The 19,549-nt window shown below is 44.0% G+C and overlaps 3 protein-coding genes across 5 annotated transcripts in view; 2 read left to right on the top strand and 1 right to left on the bottom strand.

The window, feature by feature from the left end:
- Nucleotides 1-215: 215 nt before the first annotated feature.
- Nucleotides 216-10,661, top strand: brd10 (bromodomain containing 10). 2 transcript variants are annotated; one of them, XM_031860335.1, is made up of 10 exons: nucleotides 216-985; nucleotides 1,510-2,242; nucleotides 2,461-2,661; nucleotides 2,743-4,325; nucleotides 4,492-4,553; nucleotides 4,756-4,845; nucleotides 4,989-5,104; nucleotides 5,348-5,574; nucleotides 5,782-7,758; nucleotides 8,020-10,661. In XM_031860335.1, exons 2-10 carry the CDS (start codon nucleotides 1,521-1,523, stop codon nucleotides 9,957-9,959), a joined length of 6,918 nt encoding a protein of 2,305 aa, XP_031716195.1. In that variant the 5' UTR covers nucleotides 216-985; nucleotides 1,510-1,520; the 3' UTR covers nucleotides 9,960-10,661. The 2 variants fall into 2 exon arrangements, with proteins under 2 accessions (XP_031716195.1, XP_031716194.1); XM_031860334.1 differs by lacking the exon at nucleotides 216-985 and having other exon boundaries at nucleotides 993-2,242.
- Nucleotides 10,662-10,783: 122 nt separating this feature from the next.
- Nucleotides 10,784-13,205, bottom strand: mlana (melan-A). The gene is made up of 5 exons (XM_031860337.1): nucleotides 13,126-13,205; nucleotides 12,376-12,468; nucleotides 12,100-12,196; nucleotides 11,703-11,810; nucleotides 10,784-11,008 (listed from the first exon to the last, which is right to left on the bottom strand). The coding sequence occupies exons 2-5, from the start codon at nucleotides 12,462-12,464 to the stop codon at nucleotides 10,940-10,942; spliced, it is 363 nt and encodes a 120-aa protein (XP_031716197.1). The 5' UTR covers nucleotides 12,465-12,468; nucleotides 13,126-13,205; the 3' UTR covers nucleotides 10,784-10,939.
- A 2,331-nt stretch (nucleotides 13,206-15,536) lies between these two features.
- The window catches only part of LOC116390467 (nipped-B-like protein B), a 22,818-nt gene continuing 18,805 nt past the window's right edge, over nucleotides 15,537-19,549 (top strand). For both annotated transcript variants that reach the window (XM_031860194.1, XM_031860193.1), the window contains exons 1-3: nucleotides 15,537-15,893; nucleotides 17,338-17,486; nucleotides 18,126-18,291. In XM_031860194.1, the coding sequence (XP_031716054.1) occupies nucleotides 17,423-17,486; nucleotides 18,126-18,291 (230 nt within the window). In that variant the 5' untranslated portion in view covers nucleotides 15,537-15,893; nucleotides 17,338-17,422. The remainder of the gene's footprint in view (nucleotides 15,894-17,337; nucleotides 17,487-18,125; nucleotides 18,292-19,549) is intronic.

Below are 19,549 nucleotides of genomic sequence, written 5' to 3'. Positions count from 1 at the left end.
TGTGATGGAGGTTTTTCGAGTCGGTTAAAAAACAACCTGTATCCAAGAGCAACCTGCGAGGCTAAACAAGGGGCAGAAACAAAACTCCACTCATCATGTGTATGTGGTACATTAGCGACTAGCGACATCTAGCGGTTAAAAGCTAGTCATGCGTGCTGCTAAATAGACTCTTCTGTATCTAATTGAAATATGCTGTATCGCTCAAGTTATAAATAAGAGTTTACAATCGTATGCTGCTGACTCGTTGTGCGCAGTGTTTTTTTGTCGATGATGAGCATTTTTTCCGAATAAGAGCTGTCTCGAGAGGCTCCTCTTTCAGTCATAAAGGGTGATACAATCACATTACGCTTAAGAATACAGTGTAAAGGCATACAAGTGAGTATGTGTCAGCTATAGACCAAAAAAAACCAAAATAACAATTTAGTGTGACACGCGACCAGCTCGCTACGTCAAGCTGCGCACATTTGCATCGGGCGCACGCAGGGTGGAAGTGAAGTGGACGGAACAGTAACGGTTTGTCTACAAGCCAGGCAGTAATAGTCGGTTACTAGCTTATTGTAAAGCCTACAGGGGTTCAGAAGATATCCGACACATGGCGCAAATTTGCCTCTAACATTTACTTGTCATAAAGTGGCTGTCAACTTTGAAAACCTAGCTGGTTAGCCGGGATGGCTAGTGAAAATGAACTGTTATGCATTTGTCGGGGACAATCGGCTAGCTAGCGTTACCCGGCTAATACTCCTTTAGCTGTCTTGCTGTCACTGACATCACTTCGTGCGCTGACATGAGAGGTCTGCATAACTTTTTATCTGCTCGACATTTAATTGCTACAATTCCTCCATTATGGACAGCGAACGCAGCAATTGCAGGCCCCAGAATGGAGACAATAGCAAGCTAACCTAGCTAGCAGGCTGCCGTGGCTGCTAAGCTCGCTAAAAGCTGTCTTTGCCTGGTGCGTGTCTGGAGCTGCACTGAAAACATCGAGGTATGTGTTTTAACCTGCTCTGCCTCTAGTCACTTTTGGTCTTTATTTGCACGTGACAGGAGACGGGGCAGTGAGCTGCAGATCTCTCTATGAGCAAGCAGAACAAAGTTTGTTTACTTATTGTTGTTTTAACTACCGTTAGCTCGCTAATAGCTTTCAAGCTAGCTAGCCATTGATCCAGGGACAATTAAAAGTTTGCAAAGATCAGGCAGGTAGAGAGAGAGTTTAACTGCTAGTAGTTTGGACACAATCACATTGTTATAAAAATGTTCAGATTATTATGTGGGTACAATAATGTGAGCACCTGCCATGCCAGGAATTGTAATATCAGCAAACTTAGGTATGTTAGGTATGAACGCATCATCTCCCTGCTGTCACGTCTTGAGGACCTCGCAATAGAAATGCTCACAAAGCTCTGTTTATTTGTCTTGGTTTAGTTTTTTCCCTGGCATCAAAACTTTGTTGCGAGTGTTGTTTGCAGCATCAATGTTCACCATAGATGTGCCACTTGTTACCCACTTCAGGTGCCTGCAGCATGGATCAGTTGGATGTGACAGACCAAATCACTGCAGCTTGTAACCAACCATTGTTCCGCAACCATAACCTGACTGTGACTGACCAAGACCTTGCATCCCAGCAGCCCGGCTCCAACATAATGTCTTCACAATCCAAATGGGTGAATAGTGGCACTGAAGACACTGATTTGATTATAACGGAGGGTGGGCTCAGTAATGGCACCTGTGAAGTTGAGACTATGGTAGCGTTGTACTGTCCTGGCGACAGTGGTGATGTCGCTGCTGAGGGCGACCGGCTTGCACTTAGCAATGATGGCATGACTGAGTTTTCCAACAGTGACCTCTCTCTGCCCGAGGTGTGCATTTCCACCAACAGCAATAGTTTTGAGGACGATATGAACTATGAGGTCCAGCAAGCGTACAGGATATTCACAGGCTTTCTCTCGGACAAGCACAAAGGGATCACCGGCCCGTTCCTCCATCCCATCGGCCACCAGGAGGCCCAGCACGGCATTGGAGGGGTCCGCGGCTGGGGTCAGGCACAGCTCAGGCAGTCGATGTGCTTGCGGAGGATGGAGGAGAAGTTCATCAACCGAGAGTATGAGACCATAACGGAGTTTGTTGCAGACTTCCGGCTGATGTTGGAGAACTGTTATCGCTACCGTGGAGTGGACCACTGGATCTCCAAACAGGCTCAAAAGCTGGAAATCATGCTGGAGCAGAAACTTACATTGCTGTCCAGGTAAACATGTATTGTTTTTCATTAATGAGAGAAGGGAAGTTTGTTCAGTAGCATACAACAATCTCAGTAACATGTTTTAAAATGGCCCCAAGCTAATTCTATATGCATTTAGAACAAATGTTTGTCTGTGTGGTTACATCAGTGGTGTCTGTTTACTTCCAACAGTTAATCAACTTTAATCATACGTCATATTTTCTCTGCGTCTGTCAAAACTCCAGGACGCTACGAGAGAAGACTACTTTGACGGTGACGTCTAAAGGACGTTTCGGTGCAGAGGAGGAGCGGGGTTCAGGGGGCACCTCGACGAGGAGGAGGCTGGCCCCTCGTAGCCTGGCTACCATCACTGTCGGGGGCCATGAGTCTGTCATGGTTCAGGCCCTACGGCTGGAAGAACAACAGAGGGCCAAGGAGGAGAAGAGGTGAGTGAATATTTGAGAGAGATTTCAAAATTGCTGTCGTAAACCAGCCAAGAATATGTCTTTATTTTATTTTATTTTCAGGCAGCGTGAGCTTGAGAAGAAAGAAGCGGAGGAAATGTCGGCCAAAGAGGTGGAAGAGTGGGAGCAGACTTTGCTGACACAGGCTTCCCCCCACACCGTGGACACACTTTGGGAACTCCCTGCTATAGGGCACTTCCTCTGTCTTGCTCAGACTGCACTTAACCTCCCTGAGATTGTATTTTTCGATGTTGAGCGTTGTTTGCTGATGCCCCGCTGCAGCCTCCTCCTGTCCAAAATCATGTCTTCCCTGCTGTCTCCACCCCAGCGGAGGGCCACTCTGCACCGCCGCCCCGTCCTACCTTACCGCCGCTGGGAGTCAGAACTCAGGCAGCGGGTCATGGGCTGGTATCGAGCTGTCGGTGCCTCGCACAATCAGCCGGGTCGGGCTGAGCAGTTGGGACTCTCCCACCAGTTTTTCCGCACTCTCGGGGAGGTGAGTCCTTTGGAGGAGAAACCGTTTCACTCGCTGCCCTTCCACCAGCGAGTGTGGCTTCTGAAGGGGATGTGTGATCATGTGTATGAGACGCATAAATATGTGCAGGAGGCCCTCCTAGCCCAGCCCATCCATGAATGTAGGGAGTCTATTTTGGGCTATGACGGCAAGGAGAATTGCTATATACATTTCCCACATTTCTGTGGGGCAGACCTGAGAATCTACTGCCAGAGCCCCGGCTCACCCCCGGTTTTCCCTTTCCCTTCTGTGTGGGTCAAACCAGCCGATATAGAGCCAGGGAGCGAGGGTGAGGAGTCGGATGGAACGAAGGAAGAAGGGGTTACAAGTGACAGAGGGTGTTATGGAGGCTCAGTGGACACAGGAGAGTCTGATGAGACACTCGGGGGTTTCAAAGGGGAAGTAGAGGAAGATAAAAAAATGTTTGAATCGTGGTCGCCGAAGAAGGAGGGGTCTGAATCAGGGTCCTCTGATGGAGACTCCTGTGAAAACTCCAAATTGGACTTAGAAATTCACACTAACTCCTTTTCACATGCTAGTCCTGTTGGAGGAAGTGATGTGGAAATGAATTTGAAAGAAGAGACTGTGGAGTCGGAGTGTCCATCCAAGCGACTCGCGTTGAAACGGGAGCGGGGCTTCTCATTGAGCTCAATGCGCACCATCAAAGCAGAGACACAGGAGCCCTGTCTGAGCGTAGGGGAGCACAGCTACACGGGCAGATCACCTGCTCGCTTGGTGAACCTGGCCTCCCCTAACAAAGCAGTCAAAATGGAGGGAGGAAGTCCCAGTCAGCAATACCAAAGATCTCCCTGTTTGGATCATTGCAAAAGCAGTGATGTTAAATCTGAGGAGCAGGACAGCTGCTGTGGCATGTCAGGGCAAGCGACACAGTTGTCTTCTGAGAGTTCTCAGAATTCGAGTGAAGAGAGGGTGAATGACAAAATCTGGACCAAAAAAAAAAAGCGGAAGAAAAAGAGAGAGGAGGAGCAACTGCCGAGCATGAAAGGAAAGCGCAATCAACAGCAGCATGTCGACGGGATGAGGCCGTCCTCGGCGGAGACGACCGAGTCCACCGTGCGGAGATTTTCCAGAACGATCAAAAGAAAAGACAAGAAGAAAAAACATAAAACAGGTGAGAAAGAGCTCAGTGTTGACCGACGATTTCTTTTGGTCTTGCATCAAACTCATTTGTAAGTGAGCAGTCAAAGCCACAATGGGATATTTTCATGATTTGCTTTAATGCAGTTTTCAATAATAACATGTTGGTTCAATGATCATAACTGTTATCTTGTTGACAGGAAAAAAGCTTGAACCTTTAAAGAAACTTAAAGATGAACCTCCAGTTGAGCCATCATTTAAGGTAGTCCCACTCATGCTGAAATATACACACTTATTCCTTTAGCAGTGTATCTTTAATGTTGTATTAATTGAGTAATCATAAAAAAAAAATGGTTGAAAAAAGGCAGTTTCCCTTTTTAAGCCTCACCATTCTTCTCCCCCTCTTTTTTCCTCTCTTTCTTTACTAAGAATGACTTACTCTGTTCGTTATTTCTCCTCTGTAGTTGGTGTGCACCAGTCTGGAGGACTTGCGAGAGCTGATCAGTAAGACGGAAGACGAGCTCGATGACCTGGAGAGCATCAAGAAGAGATTGGTAGGTGGCAATCCTAGTTCTGCCAAGAGGATTTACTCGCATGCCCCCGAGAGCCTTCTTTATTTGGTAGAGAATACAATGTTGTCACACTTTTTAATGTTGGTGACTTGACTAAGGTTTCCTTTGCATGTTGAAATCGACAGGGTCGGTGGTATTATAGGAGAGAAGCCGTGAAAGACCTCCACAGCACTCTAATCAGACTACTGAATGAGCTTTCGCCCTGGGAACCCAAACTTGTTAAGGCCTACCAAAGGAACCGGTACAGCTCATTTGACATTTAAACGATGACTGGATCAAACCATCATGATTTGTTTTTAATTTTTAAAAATTATTTAATTTTCCATGTTATTATCAGGATATAGACTTTTGCAGTTTGAGCTCAGCTGACTAGCACAACGCATATGACTGAGCGCATTTTTGATTAAATAGCTTTTTGCATCATAAAATCGTTGCTGGACTAGAGACAAACCCTCTATCTCTTCTTCTCTTGCTTCTGCATCAGGCTTCGTTTGAAGAAGGAATTTGAGGATTTCAAGAAGCACCCCGACTACAATAACTTTGTGCGCGAGGAGAGCGTTTCGTCGTCGTCATCCTCTGATGATGACGACGACGACGATGATGATGAAGAGAGGGGTTTGGGGAAGGATGCGTGTTCATTCTCGGATCATTACGGGCGATCAGAACAGGAGGACCTGGAACACATGGTTCCCAGAGGTCTTTGGAGTGGAGGTAAAGTCATTCACTTTAAATCCAGTGTTTGAATTTTGGTTGCTGTATTGTAGTGATAAAGAAATGTGTGTTGCTGGTTCTAAAGGCTGCATTTACACAGCTTGTTTAACGGTCCAAGAGGAATTGAAATCGATGTCACCACCTGTCTGTTAAACACTGTATAGATGGCTAATTGATCCCTAACGGACTTCTCTGTGGTGTTCTCAGGAAACACCAGGGAGTTTGTGGCTGAGTCTGCTGGAGAAAGAACGGTGAAATACAAACCTCCCAACCACATAAAACAACCTCTGGTCAGCGCAGAGAAACACGTCAATCTGCTGCAAACCAGTCCGACTGACAGCACTAACGTTACGTCGACCCCTGACTCTGGGCCACAATCTAGATCTGAAGTGGGACGATCAAATCAATCCAGGGATTCCGACTCGGCACGGGCAGCGAGGGTGACAGCCCCGGCTTCACTGTCACCCAGAACCCCCATCCTCCATCCCACCACTGGACTACCTAAGGGCTACACGCCCATCCCCACCCTACTAGCTAAGAGTGTGGGAAACAAAGTGACCTTAATGAAACGGCCTGCTGATTTTACAGGGATCAACATCATAGATGGACAGCGCAAAGGGTCTTTGGTCTCCCTGCCTACCTCTACAGTGACTACTACAAAACTCTCAAAAGCACAAAACTCTCCATCACGTTCCCAGGAGAACTCGCAACAAACGCAGGCACAAGGACGACAGCCAGGGATGGCTACCGGGACGGCAGCTCTTCCTAAATCACCACAGGCAAAAACTACCCAGACTGTGACAAAAAGTCCTGTCCAAGTGGTGTACAAAGTACCCGAGGGGCTGGGTCACCTTGTAAGGAAAGACGGCGGCAGCCCGGTCAAGATTTCGGTTCATCCGGTCATGGACCAGAACACCGGGGAGAAGATTAGGCAGCAATTGGTGATTCTGCCTTCTAACTTTCTCATTCACAAAGCTGAAGAAGAGGCGCCTCTTTCACATCAACAGTCTAAGGTCACCCCGGCCCCAGTTTCTAAAGTGGCCAGCCCCTTCTGTATGTCCACCAATGTGCCTGGGTTCACCATTTCCGAAAACAGAATCCCTGTTCAGCAGGTGGCCCCCCTAAAAGATGCCCGGACGGCGAGGACACCCTCTCCTTCTGTTTCCCCTCGTCTGCAACAGGGGGCCCTAAACACAGCAGTGCTCAAGGGGCCCCACGCCTGCAGTCCCCGAGCTAGCACACCTCAAAGTGTCCCCCCCTCACACATCACTACTCCTTCTGGTGCAGTTTCTACTGAGCCTATCAAATCCACAGACCCTAAACAGGAGCTTAAGACTATGTGTATCCGTGACTCGCAGTCCATCCTGGTAACAACTAGAGGAGGCAACACGGCCATCGTTAAAGTCCAGACGTCCTCGGACCTGAATGCCCTCGGTTCTTTGCACACCAGTCCAGTTATCACCATCTCACCTCAGTTAAAAGCCTTCCTCGTCTCCAAGACGTCACAGACTCTCTCTCCTTCCGCTGCCTCTCAGACTTCCCCTTGCACGTTCCCAGCAGTGACGAGTATCTCGGTGGCCCAGCCTCAGAAGCAGGGTCCTTCACTATTAAAGTCCCTTTCCAGTCTCACAACTCCCATGCTCGCTGCTGTCACTGGTAGCGTTCCTGTTACAGGCCCAGGAAGCCAGACTACAAGTCAAGGCTCCAACCCCGCAGCGGGTTCTACAGCTGGTTCTCATTTTCAAGCTTCACTAGTAAAAAACACTGTTGTCATCCCATCACTGAGTAATTCTGGTGTTCTCAAACAAGCGGAGTTCATCAGCAAGACTGGTATGAAGCGGGCAAGTACCGACGAGAGATCCCAAGTCACTAAATTCATCCTCGTTACGCCCTCTTCTTCCTCCACCCCAAATGTAGCCTTATCAAAAGCTACGCCCTCTTACGCAAAATCACTTCCTACTTCAAGAGTCATGTTTATCAGCCAGCCAGCAGCAACATCATCCACCACCACCACCACCACCTCTGTGGGAAGCACTCCAAAACAGGCAATAGCAACAGGGGTGAGTGGACAGCTGCTGACCACTTCATTATCTAGTCCGACTTTGAAGATGGGATTAAGTTTAGGACAACCTGTCGTCAGCTCAGAAGCATTGTCCAAGGTCAAGAACATCACTCTGCCCTCAGGTGGGTTTGTTTGATGTGATGTTTTTACAGTATTCTCATCATGTCTGCCGTATGTTTGTCTGTACATTTTGCAGCAATGGGACATGAATGTTGAATTCATAATGTAGTTGGATGAATGTATGTGAAGCTATGTTTTTTTTTTTAGATGCTACAGTATTTAGTAGTCTAAATGTATTAAAGCGATAATACTAATAACCCTACATTCCAGCCTAGGGTCAACGTTGAGCTATTGAATGAAATATCTCTTGTGTGTGTCTCTAGGTGTTCACATCCAGCTGTCAGGGAAGAGAACCATTGGACAGACGATAGGTGCCCTGTCACGTTCTCCTCCCAAGAGCACCCCGGTGTCTGCCTCAGATACAGGCCGTCCAACAGCCGCCGCCACCACTGGACTGACCCCTCTTACGAGTTCTGCCCAGCTTGCCTCCAACTCTTCCCTGATCACCAGCTGTCAGCTCAAGGGTATCCCTTCCTTCTCCATGATCTCCCAACCAGGTTCTTCCACATCCACATCTGCTGCTGCCGTTCTGCCGGCAGGAAATGTGATCAAGAAGGACCTTTGTGCGCCTTCGAGTATACTGTCCAGCAACTGTCCTGCTCAGGTAACTACTAGCGGGCAGAGTAGCCCGGCCCAGACCTCCACACCCGCTCTTGTCCGTCATCCTTCAAATATCCAAAGTGGAGCTGGTGAGGAAACCACTTCCTTTTTATCACCCTCTCAACTAGCTCACAGTAAAACCAAAACACCAGTCTCTTCTGCAACAACCACCAATATCCCAATCACCACTTCTGCTGCTGGCACGATCCAGCAGAGGATAGTCATCAACACCACTACGCCTCTTGCTGCCGGCACACAGATCGTCCTTAACAATGCATGTTTTGTAGTCCCTCCACAGGGTTTGGGTCCAGGCAGCCATGTCCTTATCATCTCTAGCCCCGCACCACAACAAGTGCCTACTGCCAGTGCTACCAGCGCTGGTGCATCAGTACCTCCCCAAGGGGCAAGTCATGTCACTGTATCTCCTCGAGCACCGTTTTTACCCGAGTCCCCAGCCAGGATGCCCGGTGTGCCAGTAATAAGTTCTCCTTTTGCAGCATGTACACCTGCTGTTGGTCCATCACTGCTTTCAACCTCTCCAAATGTCACGCCGGTCCGGCTAACGGGAACGCCGGGCTTGGGCTCAACGTGGTCACCCAGTAAAACAAATGTAGTGTCTGCTCTGCCTCGACTGCCAGCCACACAGGCTGTTAACTTTGTATCCCCACCTGTAGGCACACCCACTCTGGTCTCATCCCCGCCACGGTTAGGCAGTGTACCAGCCCTAGTTTCCCCAGCAGCAACCCGTGCCCCTGCTCTCGGCTCAGCCTTGGCTACAATCAGGTTAGCTGCTGGTACACCCACACCAGTTGAATGTTCATCCACCATTTCGCCTGTTTTATCCAGCCCTTTAGCTGTTGCCCTGCCCAGCCCCATCATGCCACCCCTCTCCTCAGCTGCAGCTCCCGTGTTAGCGGGCACACCAGCTTTGCACTCTTCTGTTGCCCAGCAGGTGGTTTCAATGACAACCCCGGGCCCAGGCATGCAGCCCCAGCAGACGGCAGTTGGAATCGCATCCCCGTCCACCGCTCCATCGTGGGCTTCAGTGCACACGGTAACGCATCAAGACGGCACATCTGTCAGAAAAACGGTGCCTGCAGTCATGCAACCAGTGCTCGCTGGCGCACGAACACAGGTATTGCCAACAGTGGCTGTCCCACCTATCGTAAGTGCAGCGTCTAGGATGCAGACGCTTCCCGTTGCTACAGTTCCACCGATCGGAAGCACTTTCAACACATTCGATACAGCACCTGTGGTCACAGCACCTTCATCCAGCAGCAGTGTAACCATCGCTTCAGCTCAACCAATTGCATCACTGAAGACAAACGACACGACCCACCCGCCCGCTGTTACGCCCAATCAAGCTCTTGGAAAGCACCGTCTGCAGACCACATCCTTAGGTATGCACACCAATGTGGCATCCAAGCTACTCATTAGTTCTGACGCCGCTGTTTTGAACGCGGCTCAGTGCCAGGTCAACCCAGTCGCCTGCCCCAATCCGCTGGATGCACTAGTGGTTTCCCACAACAGTCCCACCAGGGCATTACACGAACATGATTCCTCTTTGCAGCCCTCACAGGCAGACAGAAAGTGTACCAAGTAACAAAGACTGTGCCAGCTATGTGAGGAGCTGCTTAGTGTTGCCTGGGCTCATATCCATTGCTTGTAGTAATCCTGGGGTACGTTTAAAAACTGCTTTCCAGCTGTAGTTTGACTAGTAACATTTAGGATGCAGTAGGTTATACCCTTTGGTTATATCTTCTTATAGGTAAACCGTATGCTCAATCAGACATACTGGAAATGTATACTGTGATGGTTTTCTCAAGTGACAACTGGTGAGGTTGCCCTCCGATGAATGTTATAGACTCTTTTTGTTTTTTTTTACTTCGTGGCCAGTAATGACTCGTTACAACACAGGAGTAGAATTCGATGGTAGATAAAAGGAAGTTGAACTTGAATCTTTTAAAAATACTTTTCAATGCCATTAAATACTGCTTCAAGAACTAGTAATTGGGATACTATTCATTGGTAGAACTTGCTCTACTTTGTCAGTTTGAACAATAGAACTGTCATGTTGTCCTTTTTTCAACTAGTAACTGTTTTTGAAACTACATTTTACTTTTTAGATCTATAAGTAAACTAATAACTGAATTTGTACTACATGTTTGAGCTCATATAAAACGTTTTGAAGTCACATTTATTTATTTTGACCATATAGATTTTTCAGAAATGTTTACTAGGTACATTTTCATTGAACAAAATGTGGACGTTACTGCATGGGAATAAACAATGCGACTGTCCCCAACCCTGTGTTTGAGCTGCTTCCTTATGCACAGACTTTTTAAATCTTTTTTTTTTTTTTTTTTTTTTTATTGTTAACTGAAACAACTTTACAGTATATACATTGTGTTTTTGTTCATGTTAATAACTTTACAAAGTGAAGAATAGAATAGTTTCATCTACTGGTATATTTAGCTACGAAGCACAAGAAACCATCAGATTATCTATCATCAGACAACCGAGGAAGTTAACAGTTTGTTCTCTGGTATTTTCCTTCATCTGTCCGTCTTCTTCAGAAGTCCTTTAGGGGGAATAGGGAGGAGGCAGCGGCCCTGAGGAAATCTTCTCATAGGCGGGAGGAGCATTAGGAACCTGGAGTAGAGTGCAACAAATGCATCCAAATGAAAACAGATAATACTGACTATTGATTTCCACACTCTGACATGTTCACATATTTCACTGAATCTCTATTATGTGTTTATAAAGTACTGAATGTACAAATAGATGCCTATCATTTATACACAAGAAATCAAGCATATCTGGAAACTTTAGGCACTCTAGGTTTAAACAGTCAGGGTCTTTGTCTTGATGGACTCAGCAGTGCGTCCAGCGTGATTAAAATTCTCTGAGGGCTCTGGTAACTACTGCAGTATAAAAGGATAGGCATTGTTAAAGGACATGGTGCTTTACAGTTTATTCTCACATGTGAAGGTGCTGATCTGATCCTCCTCCCTCCACTGTTCCAGCACACATGGATACACATACCTCCCTCGGGAATGAAACATTTTTAACTTTCCCCTAGTCTGGTGACACAATCTCCCTTTCAGGCATCCATTACATCAGCTTCACATGTGCTATACTGTTGCACTTAATAACCCTCTGGCACAGACTGTACAGAGTTTAAGATTACCTCCTAGTTAATTGTTTATTGGAGGTGCTAAGTACTTGTGTTTCTGGCTATTGATTATTGTTATCAATCCTACAAAATAAAATAATTGATTTAGGGACAGGGAGATACAATGGAAGGCCAGTAAAGCGAGTCACGGGGTAACTTTCTGTCCCTCACCATAGGTCGGAAACTGCCGAAGTCAGTTAGTGCCATCTTGTTATCATCTGAAGGTCCTGCCTCTGAGTACTGGCCTCCTGTGTGACTTGGTGACCCTGATCTAGGGCTCTGCTGGGGAGACAAAATCCCATGTGAGGAATTATGCGAAAACAGCAATAAATTAAGATTGAACAGATATACAAAGGGGAACATTGGAACACAGATACTTAAAAGAGTCAATCAGATAAAGGCCCATGAATATGCCACATTATATGAATTAGCAAATGAAGAGTGGAAATCACTTTATAGATTGTATGGAATTTTGCAGAATCAGCTAAAACCTGATTTTACTACAACAAAGATAAATCCTTACTTTAAGTATACACTGTGAAGGCTAAAGAAAGTATGATGGTCTCACCCTGATTATTTTGTAGCCACTCCTCTTCTTAAAGTACCAGCAGCCCAGGATGAAGACAGCTGCCAGGATTACCACCAGCAGAACTATGCCCACCGCCCTGTGGTTCAAAATTCACATTTTTACATGATCAATTTTATTTTTTGGCATATCAGTTTTATATTCAACACAATACAGCTATGTACAATATAATAATTTAAGGAACATCAGTGTACAAAAAGCTATGTGATACAATCAAGGTATCGAGCCCTGATTTCAAAATAAAATTGATCCACTTACTCCTCAGCTCGGACGTATCCCCCTCTGCTGCTAGCAAAATAAATGTTGAAATCTCCACGAGGCATCCCGTCTGTACGATTGCACCGCATCAAGCTGAAAGTCAACCGAAAATCCCTTTAGAAACGGACCAAGTTCATTGTACAGTAGTAACATAGTGAACTCTTTTATAAAAACACATTTTCATTCAGTGCATCAAATCATTTTTGATCATGATTTGTTGCCTTTAGAATATAATCCCTTTTGTTAATTAATTTATTCCTCATTGGCTTTTTGTTTGTTTGTTTGTGACACAATAGTTTCTGCTGTCTGGATTTGAATTTTCTGCATTTGAACCTTCAGACAGAGTTTAATTCGTCCTGCTTATCAAATTAAAATTGGATTGGCTACATCATGGATCACTGCCCTCACTACTCTGAGCCATCGCGTGTCCTGTTGCACTCTGGTCCCGTCTGTCTCTCACCTTGTGTTGACTGAGGCTCTCTCTCCCAGTGCTAAGTGCTAGGTCTTAAGAGAAATATGTCAATACTTAGACATTAGGTTTTTTTTGCAAATAACGAAAATGAGTAGCTATATTTATTTACGTTAAGTTTGAATTGATGCCAGGCAGTCTACTTCAGCATAGAACATAATCTTTTGTCCTGTCTGATCAGGTCATATTTACTAAATGTAACGCTTTGCACAATACAACACATTCTACAGTAGGCCAGGCCTATATTTCTGCTAGAAAACATAATCAGACCATCATCTTACCAAATTGGATAATTAGATTACAGAGAGTCGCTCCTCTGGTCGGTCCTTGTAGCTCTGTGTTACTTCACTCCTCAAAGATCTTGCCTCAGTATGTGAGAGAGCAGAGAGGGGCACAGAACCCTCATGACCGTCACGGGTTAGAGGCTCATGGCTAAATCCATTGAAGCAGAGTAATTACCGTGAAACCCTGCGGTCTTAAACGCAACAATATTATTCACTCGTGGAACTACAGGCGTCAGCTGCTGGCTTTTCCATATGATATATGATATATATGTGTGTGGTATTGTTATTCATAAATAAGAGCTACAGTAAATCTGTAGGCATTGTTCAACCTAGTCAATAATAAAATGTGTGTGTGTGTAAAGCACGAAAAGGATCGCTTTTATTTCCTCAGTGTATTGCTGTAGAGCAGGTCCTGAAGGCATCCTTTTCGGTTTCAGGTGGATTCATTCTGCCCTTTCTCCTTAATAATAATGTCCATCCTCAGACTCATGTTGAGCTTCATATGTTTTAAATAAATCACCCTGTTGATCTTTGATAATGGTCTTTAGATAGAATAAATGTCAGAGTAAAATACTTTTTTTTTTACAGCAGCTCATTCTCAGTGTCATAAAATTGTTCTTGTGACATTTGTTTGCTTTCAGCTTTCAAGCTGTGCAACACAAGAACAGTTGTGTTGCATACAATGCCACAGTCTTAAAAAGCTAAGCTGGACAAGGAGGCACCCAGACTGAAGGATAGGAAAACTTTGCTTTAGTCTGCAAAACAAAAGTTTTGCAGACTAAAGGGGCGACTGTGGCTAAGTGGATAGCAGGCAGGGCTGTCCTTCAATCAGGGCTGTCCTTCAATCCGACGGGACCAGAGTGCAACAGGACACGCGTCGGCGGTTCGATCCCCGGCTCCGGCTCTGCTAGTCGATGTGTCCTTGAGCAAGCCATTTAACCCCAAAATTGCTCCCATAGCTGTGCCTACGGTGTAGAAATGTGATAGAATCTGAATTGTAAGTTGCTTTGGATAAAAGCGTCTACTAAATGACTGTAATGTAATAATGTAAAAGTAAAATATGCTCCGATCAGCAAGTTAAATTCCTCGTACAAACATATATGGCAATAAACCATTTCCGATCCGGAAAAATATTTTTCTCCACAAGAGGGAGACCAAAACTTGTTTATGAGTCAGTATGGATTTGTCTCAAGCTGTAGCCTACTATGTGCCATCCTAATAGGCTACATGTTGGCCTAAAATACTTTAAATTAGTGATTGTTATCTATTGGTTTGCATGTTTCTACACCTCTACATCCCAGTTATTAAATGAATTGAAAAAAGAATAAACATAAGATATGGCTTGAGGGTTTTTCTAATAAATGACACTGTATGTACATTGCACATCCTAGTTTGAACACTAGAAGTCAAACTACATTTTGTGAAATCATCTCTGCCCTAACCGCTTGCCACAGAAAACAATACTTTAACATTGCTGCCTGTTCTGTTTGTTACATCTTAAAATTTGACTTACAGATTTGTATCTTCTAGATTTTCATCATAATATTTTAAGTGGGCACTTTGATCGTTATCAGAAATCAACATTTGGCTTGTTTTAACTTAACTTTTCTACATATTTACACACAACATCATACTAATTTAATTGAAGACTTGGGGCCATGCACTGTATTAGAGTTTATTGACTATTGAATTGATTTAAATTAGATTTCAGAGCAGCAGGTACAGAAATACTTATTATAATATGTAGTCACACCAATAAATTACTGTAATGTTAAACTGTTTAGCTGTGTTGCATAGTTCATTTAATTGAATATGAATGTTCTAAGGCTCATGGAGTTTGCTGATCTAGAAACACAGATTTTCTTGCCGTGTAAGTGGTGGAAAATTACACATTCACTATTGTTTGGCCAGTGACATTTTTCAGGATATGGCCCACAATAAAAGAAGTTTGGCACCTCTGACTTGAGAGGAGGATACATTTGCAGCTTTGGGTAATGGTGGGCATGTTTATTAATGGGAAATACATACATCATTTCTCAGTTGAATAGACAGACAAATTAAAAAAAGTGAATGACAGATGATCAGAAAAAATAACGAAGGTAATGTTAAACATTATTAAATAGTAATATACATATAGATATGAATGCTCCAGATGTAAACATTACAGACCAATGGTTCCAAACCTGAAGACTAGTAGCCTATATTTATCATTACTGGATTTCATTATTTTCCACAATTGTTTTTCTTTGAAAGAATAAATACCATCGTTATAACACTGAATGATCCCGGTGCTTGCTGGCAGTTATCAATGGACATAGACGTTAATTATCCACGGCTCCTCACCGGTTGAGGGAGTTATTCCCTTTACCGGTTCTTCCGGTCGTCATTTTGAAAGAGACAGAGAGAGAGATAGAGGGGTTGGGGGATAGGCAATGTGGATCCCCCCTTTTCCTCTGTTCATCAATTGTTTTCACCAGCGAAAATTAACCGGTACCCTACAACGTAACCTCCAGCTTTCTGATTAATAGCAGCCTGATAAGGCCGGTTGGAGGGGATGCTCTCCCCATCCCAGCAGACATGTTCGCCGTGAGAGAGAAGAAAGCCCCCCCAGTCCTCCCGACGGGTGCCGTTGTGTAAGCTAGTACTCGGAGGAGCTGTTTGAACAGTGGGACGGAGAGGGAGCCAGAGACTCTTCTCCAGCTGCCATCCTGCTCCTCCCCCTCCTCCTTCACCACAACCACTTCTCTTTCTCATCACATCCAAAGGTAAATAAGCCAGATTCAACAATAACAACCTCTATTCAGAGAAATTGTTTCGCTTCCCGGGTGCTTCCGGTTTGTCGGACCCATTGGAGCAGCCGTTGGGAAACCGTTAACAGAATCGGCCAAGGCGATATTTGTGATTTGTGATGGGGTCTTCGCTTTGTACCCCTGCCTCCCTGGCGTCGGGTCGGGGTTACGCTTCCTAAGGCAAGTCCGAGGTCCACTTTGTGAGCTAGTGATGCGTGGATGGAGGCCATGGGAAGTGTGAGGTGAACATCTAAACCCACACACGAGCTATACGGTGGAAAGAGCGACGTAAAGTAGGCTAACTCGGGTTGATGCACTCCCGGTGATGCTAGCTTAACGTTAAGTTACAGTAACGTTACCTTGTTAGCATACATTAGCTAACTACCTCGCCAGTTGTTGCTAGCCGGCTATCCCTGAGTTGATTTTAGTCACTTTCACAGACGTCGCTATGCTGCTAGTCGTTTTAGCGAGTCTGTAAAACGCCAAAGATAGTAATACATGAATAATAATAAAGTCACATCTGGTGCTAGGTTAAGCTAACGCTAATGTCCCTGTTAGTGGACAGCCCCGGAAACCTTAGCTGACAGTGTAACAAAAGAAATAATTTGAGCTTTAACTAGAAGGTTTTCTGAATTGCATTTTGCTTGTGGGTTTCAGCTACCACAATTGTGATTAAAACAACTCTGCTGTCTTTAAGATTAGAGATACATAGAGAGAGAGAGAGACAGAAATGTTGTAACTTTTATCGTTAATTTGATCAAAGAAAAGCTAGCTAGGTTAGGCACTACTCGAGTCTATTTGCATTGCACGACATACTTCATTCGTATGAGAGCCAATAGTAATTGTAACCTTACGTTTATGCATTAATTGCATGTTCGAGTTGTGCAGGTTGAAATAAACCAGCTAAAAATGCACACACTGAAGCTGTGTATGTATACCGTTAAAGGGACCAGGGAACAAGATGGTTTGGGCACCAGAAGCTGATATAAATCAATAACCTATAAGGGCATGCCCAGGCTTGCTATAAGGCCGGTGTTGTGAGAATAAAGTTTCCTCGTCGATATGTGTTTACCCCTACATTAACCTAAACCAACCCTTATCCCTAACCACAAAGGGTGGCGCTATCTTTTTAACAAGAGATAAACACTAATTGACGAGGGAACAGACTTCGACGTAACACCGGTATAAACTGTCTGCGTCGGAGGTGCAGTTATGTTGGCAGTGTAATAATGCACACTCATGAGCTGACACTTTTATATCTCCATCCCAGAAGAAGCACAATGTAGTAACAACTGGCCTTTTCTTAATACTCGCAATCCTAACATAACCAATGCTGTATGTAATGACATCCATACTTTTTTGACAGTGAACATTCTCTAAAAGTGTCTTTTGCCACTTTTTTTTTTTTTTGTCTCTGCAGCATTTTGGAGATGTGAGGAGTAGGAAGAGATTGGTGGTATTGAGCAGCCTGTGCATTGACGCGACCTTTTGACTTCATCTTCAGCATGAATGGTGATATGCCTCATGTTCCCATCACTACTCTTGCTGGAATTGCTAGCCTGACAGACTGTAAGTGCAACATCATCTCCCTCTAATGCTGTTCACACAGCCTAAACACTCAAATTCAAGCCAAGATGTGGCACGTTTAAAGAATACTCAACTAGTGAAATGGTGTGTAGTGTTCTAGTGCTTCTAGTATAATGTGAAGTTCTACTAGTAGCTAAATACTTGTAATTGTGATGCTTCTCACAGCTCAGCTTGTGTGTAAAGATATGATTTATTGCAGAACTATTGTATTTGAAAGATACAATAGTTCAAAATGTATCTTGTTAACTTGATGAACGTAGAGGTTGATGGACCTTTCTTCACTCTAGTGACACTGTATTCTTTTAAGTGGAAGATGAAAAGAAGCACCACATTTTTTTATCATGAGTTTTGCATGTATTCTGAGGCCTTCAAATGTTTACCCAAAAACTATCAAGCTTCAGTGGACATATCCAAAATATACATTGTCTAAAAAGCTCAGATTGTTTCACTGACATTTGGCATTACTACCAAATAAAGTGGGCCAGTTGCACGTTTTCACATTTTTAATTATTACATACACAAATATTTATGTACTAATCTTTTCCCCAAACTGTTTTCTTTTCCTATCCTACTTCCTTTCATTTCCCAGCCAACCTAACTTTTGTCCATCATCCTTTTTAGTGTTGAACCAGCTGCCCTTGCCGTCTCCTCTCCCTGCCACCACTGCTAAGAGTCTGCTCTACAATGGAAGGATCTCTGAAGAGGTCAGCAGCTTGCTGGTGTGTCGGGACGAAAATCTGGTGACTCAACTGGCACATAGCCTGAACCAAGTCTCCACTGAACACATGTAAGTACCGCTCACTGATCTTTCAAGGATTTTACATTCATGAGAGGAGCGCTTGCCAGAAGCTACGACAGTAGATTGGGGAAGAAATCAATGTTAAGCCGACTTTGTTGTCAACAGTGTTAGTGGAAATGCATTGCAAATGTATTGTTTCAGTGTTTAATTTAACAGTGTGTGAAGGACCTAGCAGAGCAGGTAAAGGTGGAAAAAATTTAGATTTTAGTCCTTTAAAGTATGAACAACAATTTAAGATAGGTAACAAAATCAAGCAAAAGTGACAAATTTGAACTAGAAAATGCATTTCCTGCTGAAAATGCGTTGGAATGATGAAAGCTGAAATGAATTGCAAAAACATTGCTGAAAATAGATATCCAATTTAAAAACAATTGCAAAAAGCTTAATAATTCAAAAAGTTGAAAGATTACAAATATGAGGTCATATCACCCCTCTCCTGAAAGAGCTGAACATTTTGATATTCGAACGGTTTCTGTAGCTTAAAAAAATTTCAGCGGTAGTGATATTTGTTGTAGTAGTAGTAGAAGTTGTAGTTGTTGTAGAAGTATTATTAGCAGTAGAAGTATTAGTAGCATTTGAATAAGTACTAGTTGTAGCAGTAGTGATATTTGTAGTAGCAGTAGTAGTAGAAGTTGTCGAAGTATTAGTAATTGGAAGAAGTAGTATCAGTAGTCGTAGTAATAGCTGTAGTAGTGGTCGTAGTATTTAATATAACAGTAGTAGTAGTAGAATAAGTAGTAGTAATAGTAAAGTCAGTTTTTGAAGTAGCAGTAGAAGTAGTACTAGTAGCAGTCGTACTAATAGCTGTAGTAGTAGCAGGAATAGCAGTAGTAGCAGTTATGGTATAAGTAATAATAGTAGTGGTAGTGGTAGTAATAGCAGTAGTGGTAGAAATAATAGTGATGGTATCAGTAGTAGTAGAAGTAGTAATAGTAGCAACACCAGAATAAGTAGAAGTAGTAGCAGTAGTAGTAGTAGTGATACTAGAAATATTAGTAGCAGTAGTTGTCGCAGTATTAGTAAGAGCATTCATTATTTCAACAAAAAAGCCTAATTTTGAGCTTAACGTTTAAATACAGTTAATCTATGAGGCTTTTATTTTGAAAGGGTGGGACTGGGTGGGGGAGAGGAGACATAATCTTAATGTTTGACACACATAAACAGAGGTTATTAAATGACAGGCTTCATCACAAGCATTTCAGTTAGAATTCACTCTTTGGGGCTTTTATTTTGAAATGGGGTGTGG

This window comes from Anarrhichthys ocellatus, unplaced genomic scaffold (assembly GCF_004355925.1).
Source record: "Anarrhichthys ocellatus isolate YVR2014 unplaced genomic scaffold, GSC_Weel_1.0 scaffold23, whole genome shotgun sequence".
Taxonomy (NCBI): Eukaryota; Metazoa; Chordata; class Actinopteri; order Perciformes; family Anarhichadidae; genus Anarrhichthys; species Anarrhichthys ocellatus.
This window is presented reverse-complemented; position numbering and strand designations above follow the sequence as displayed.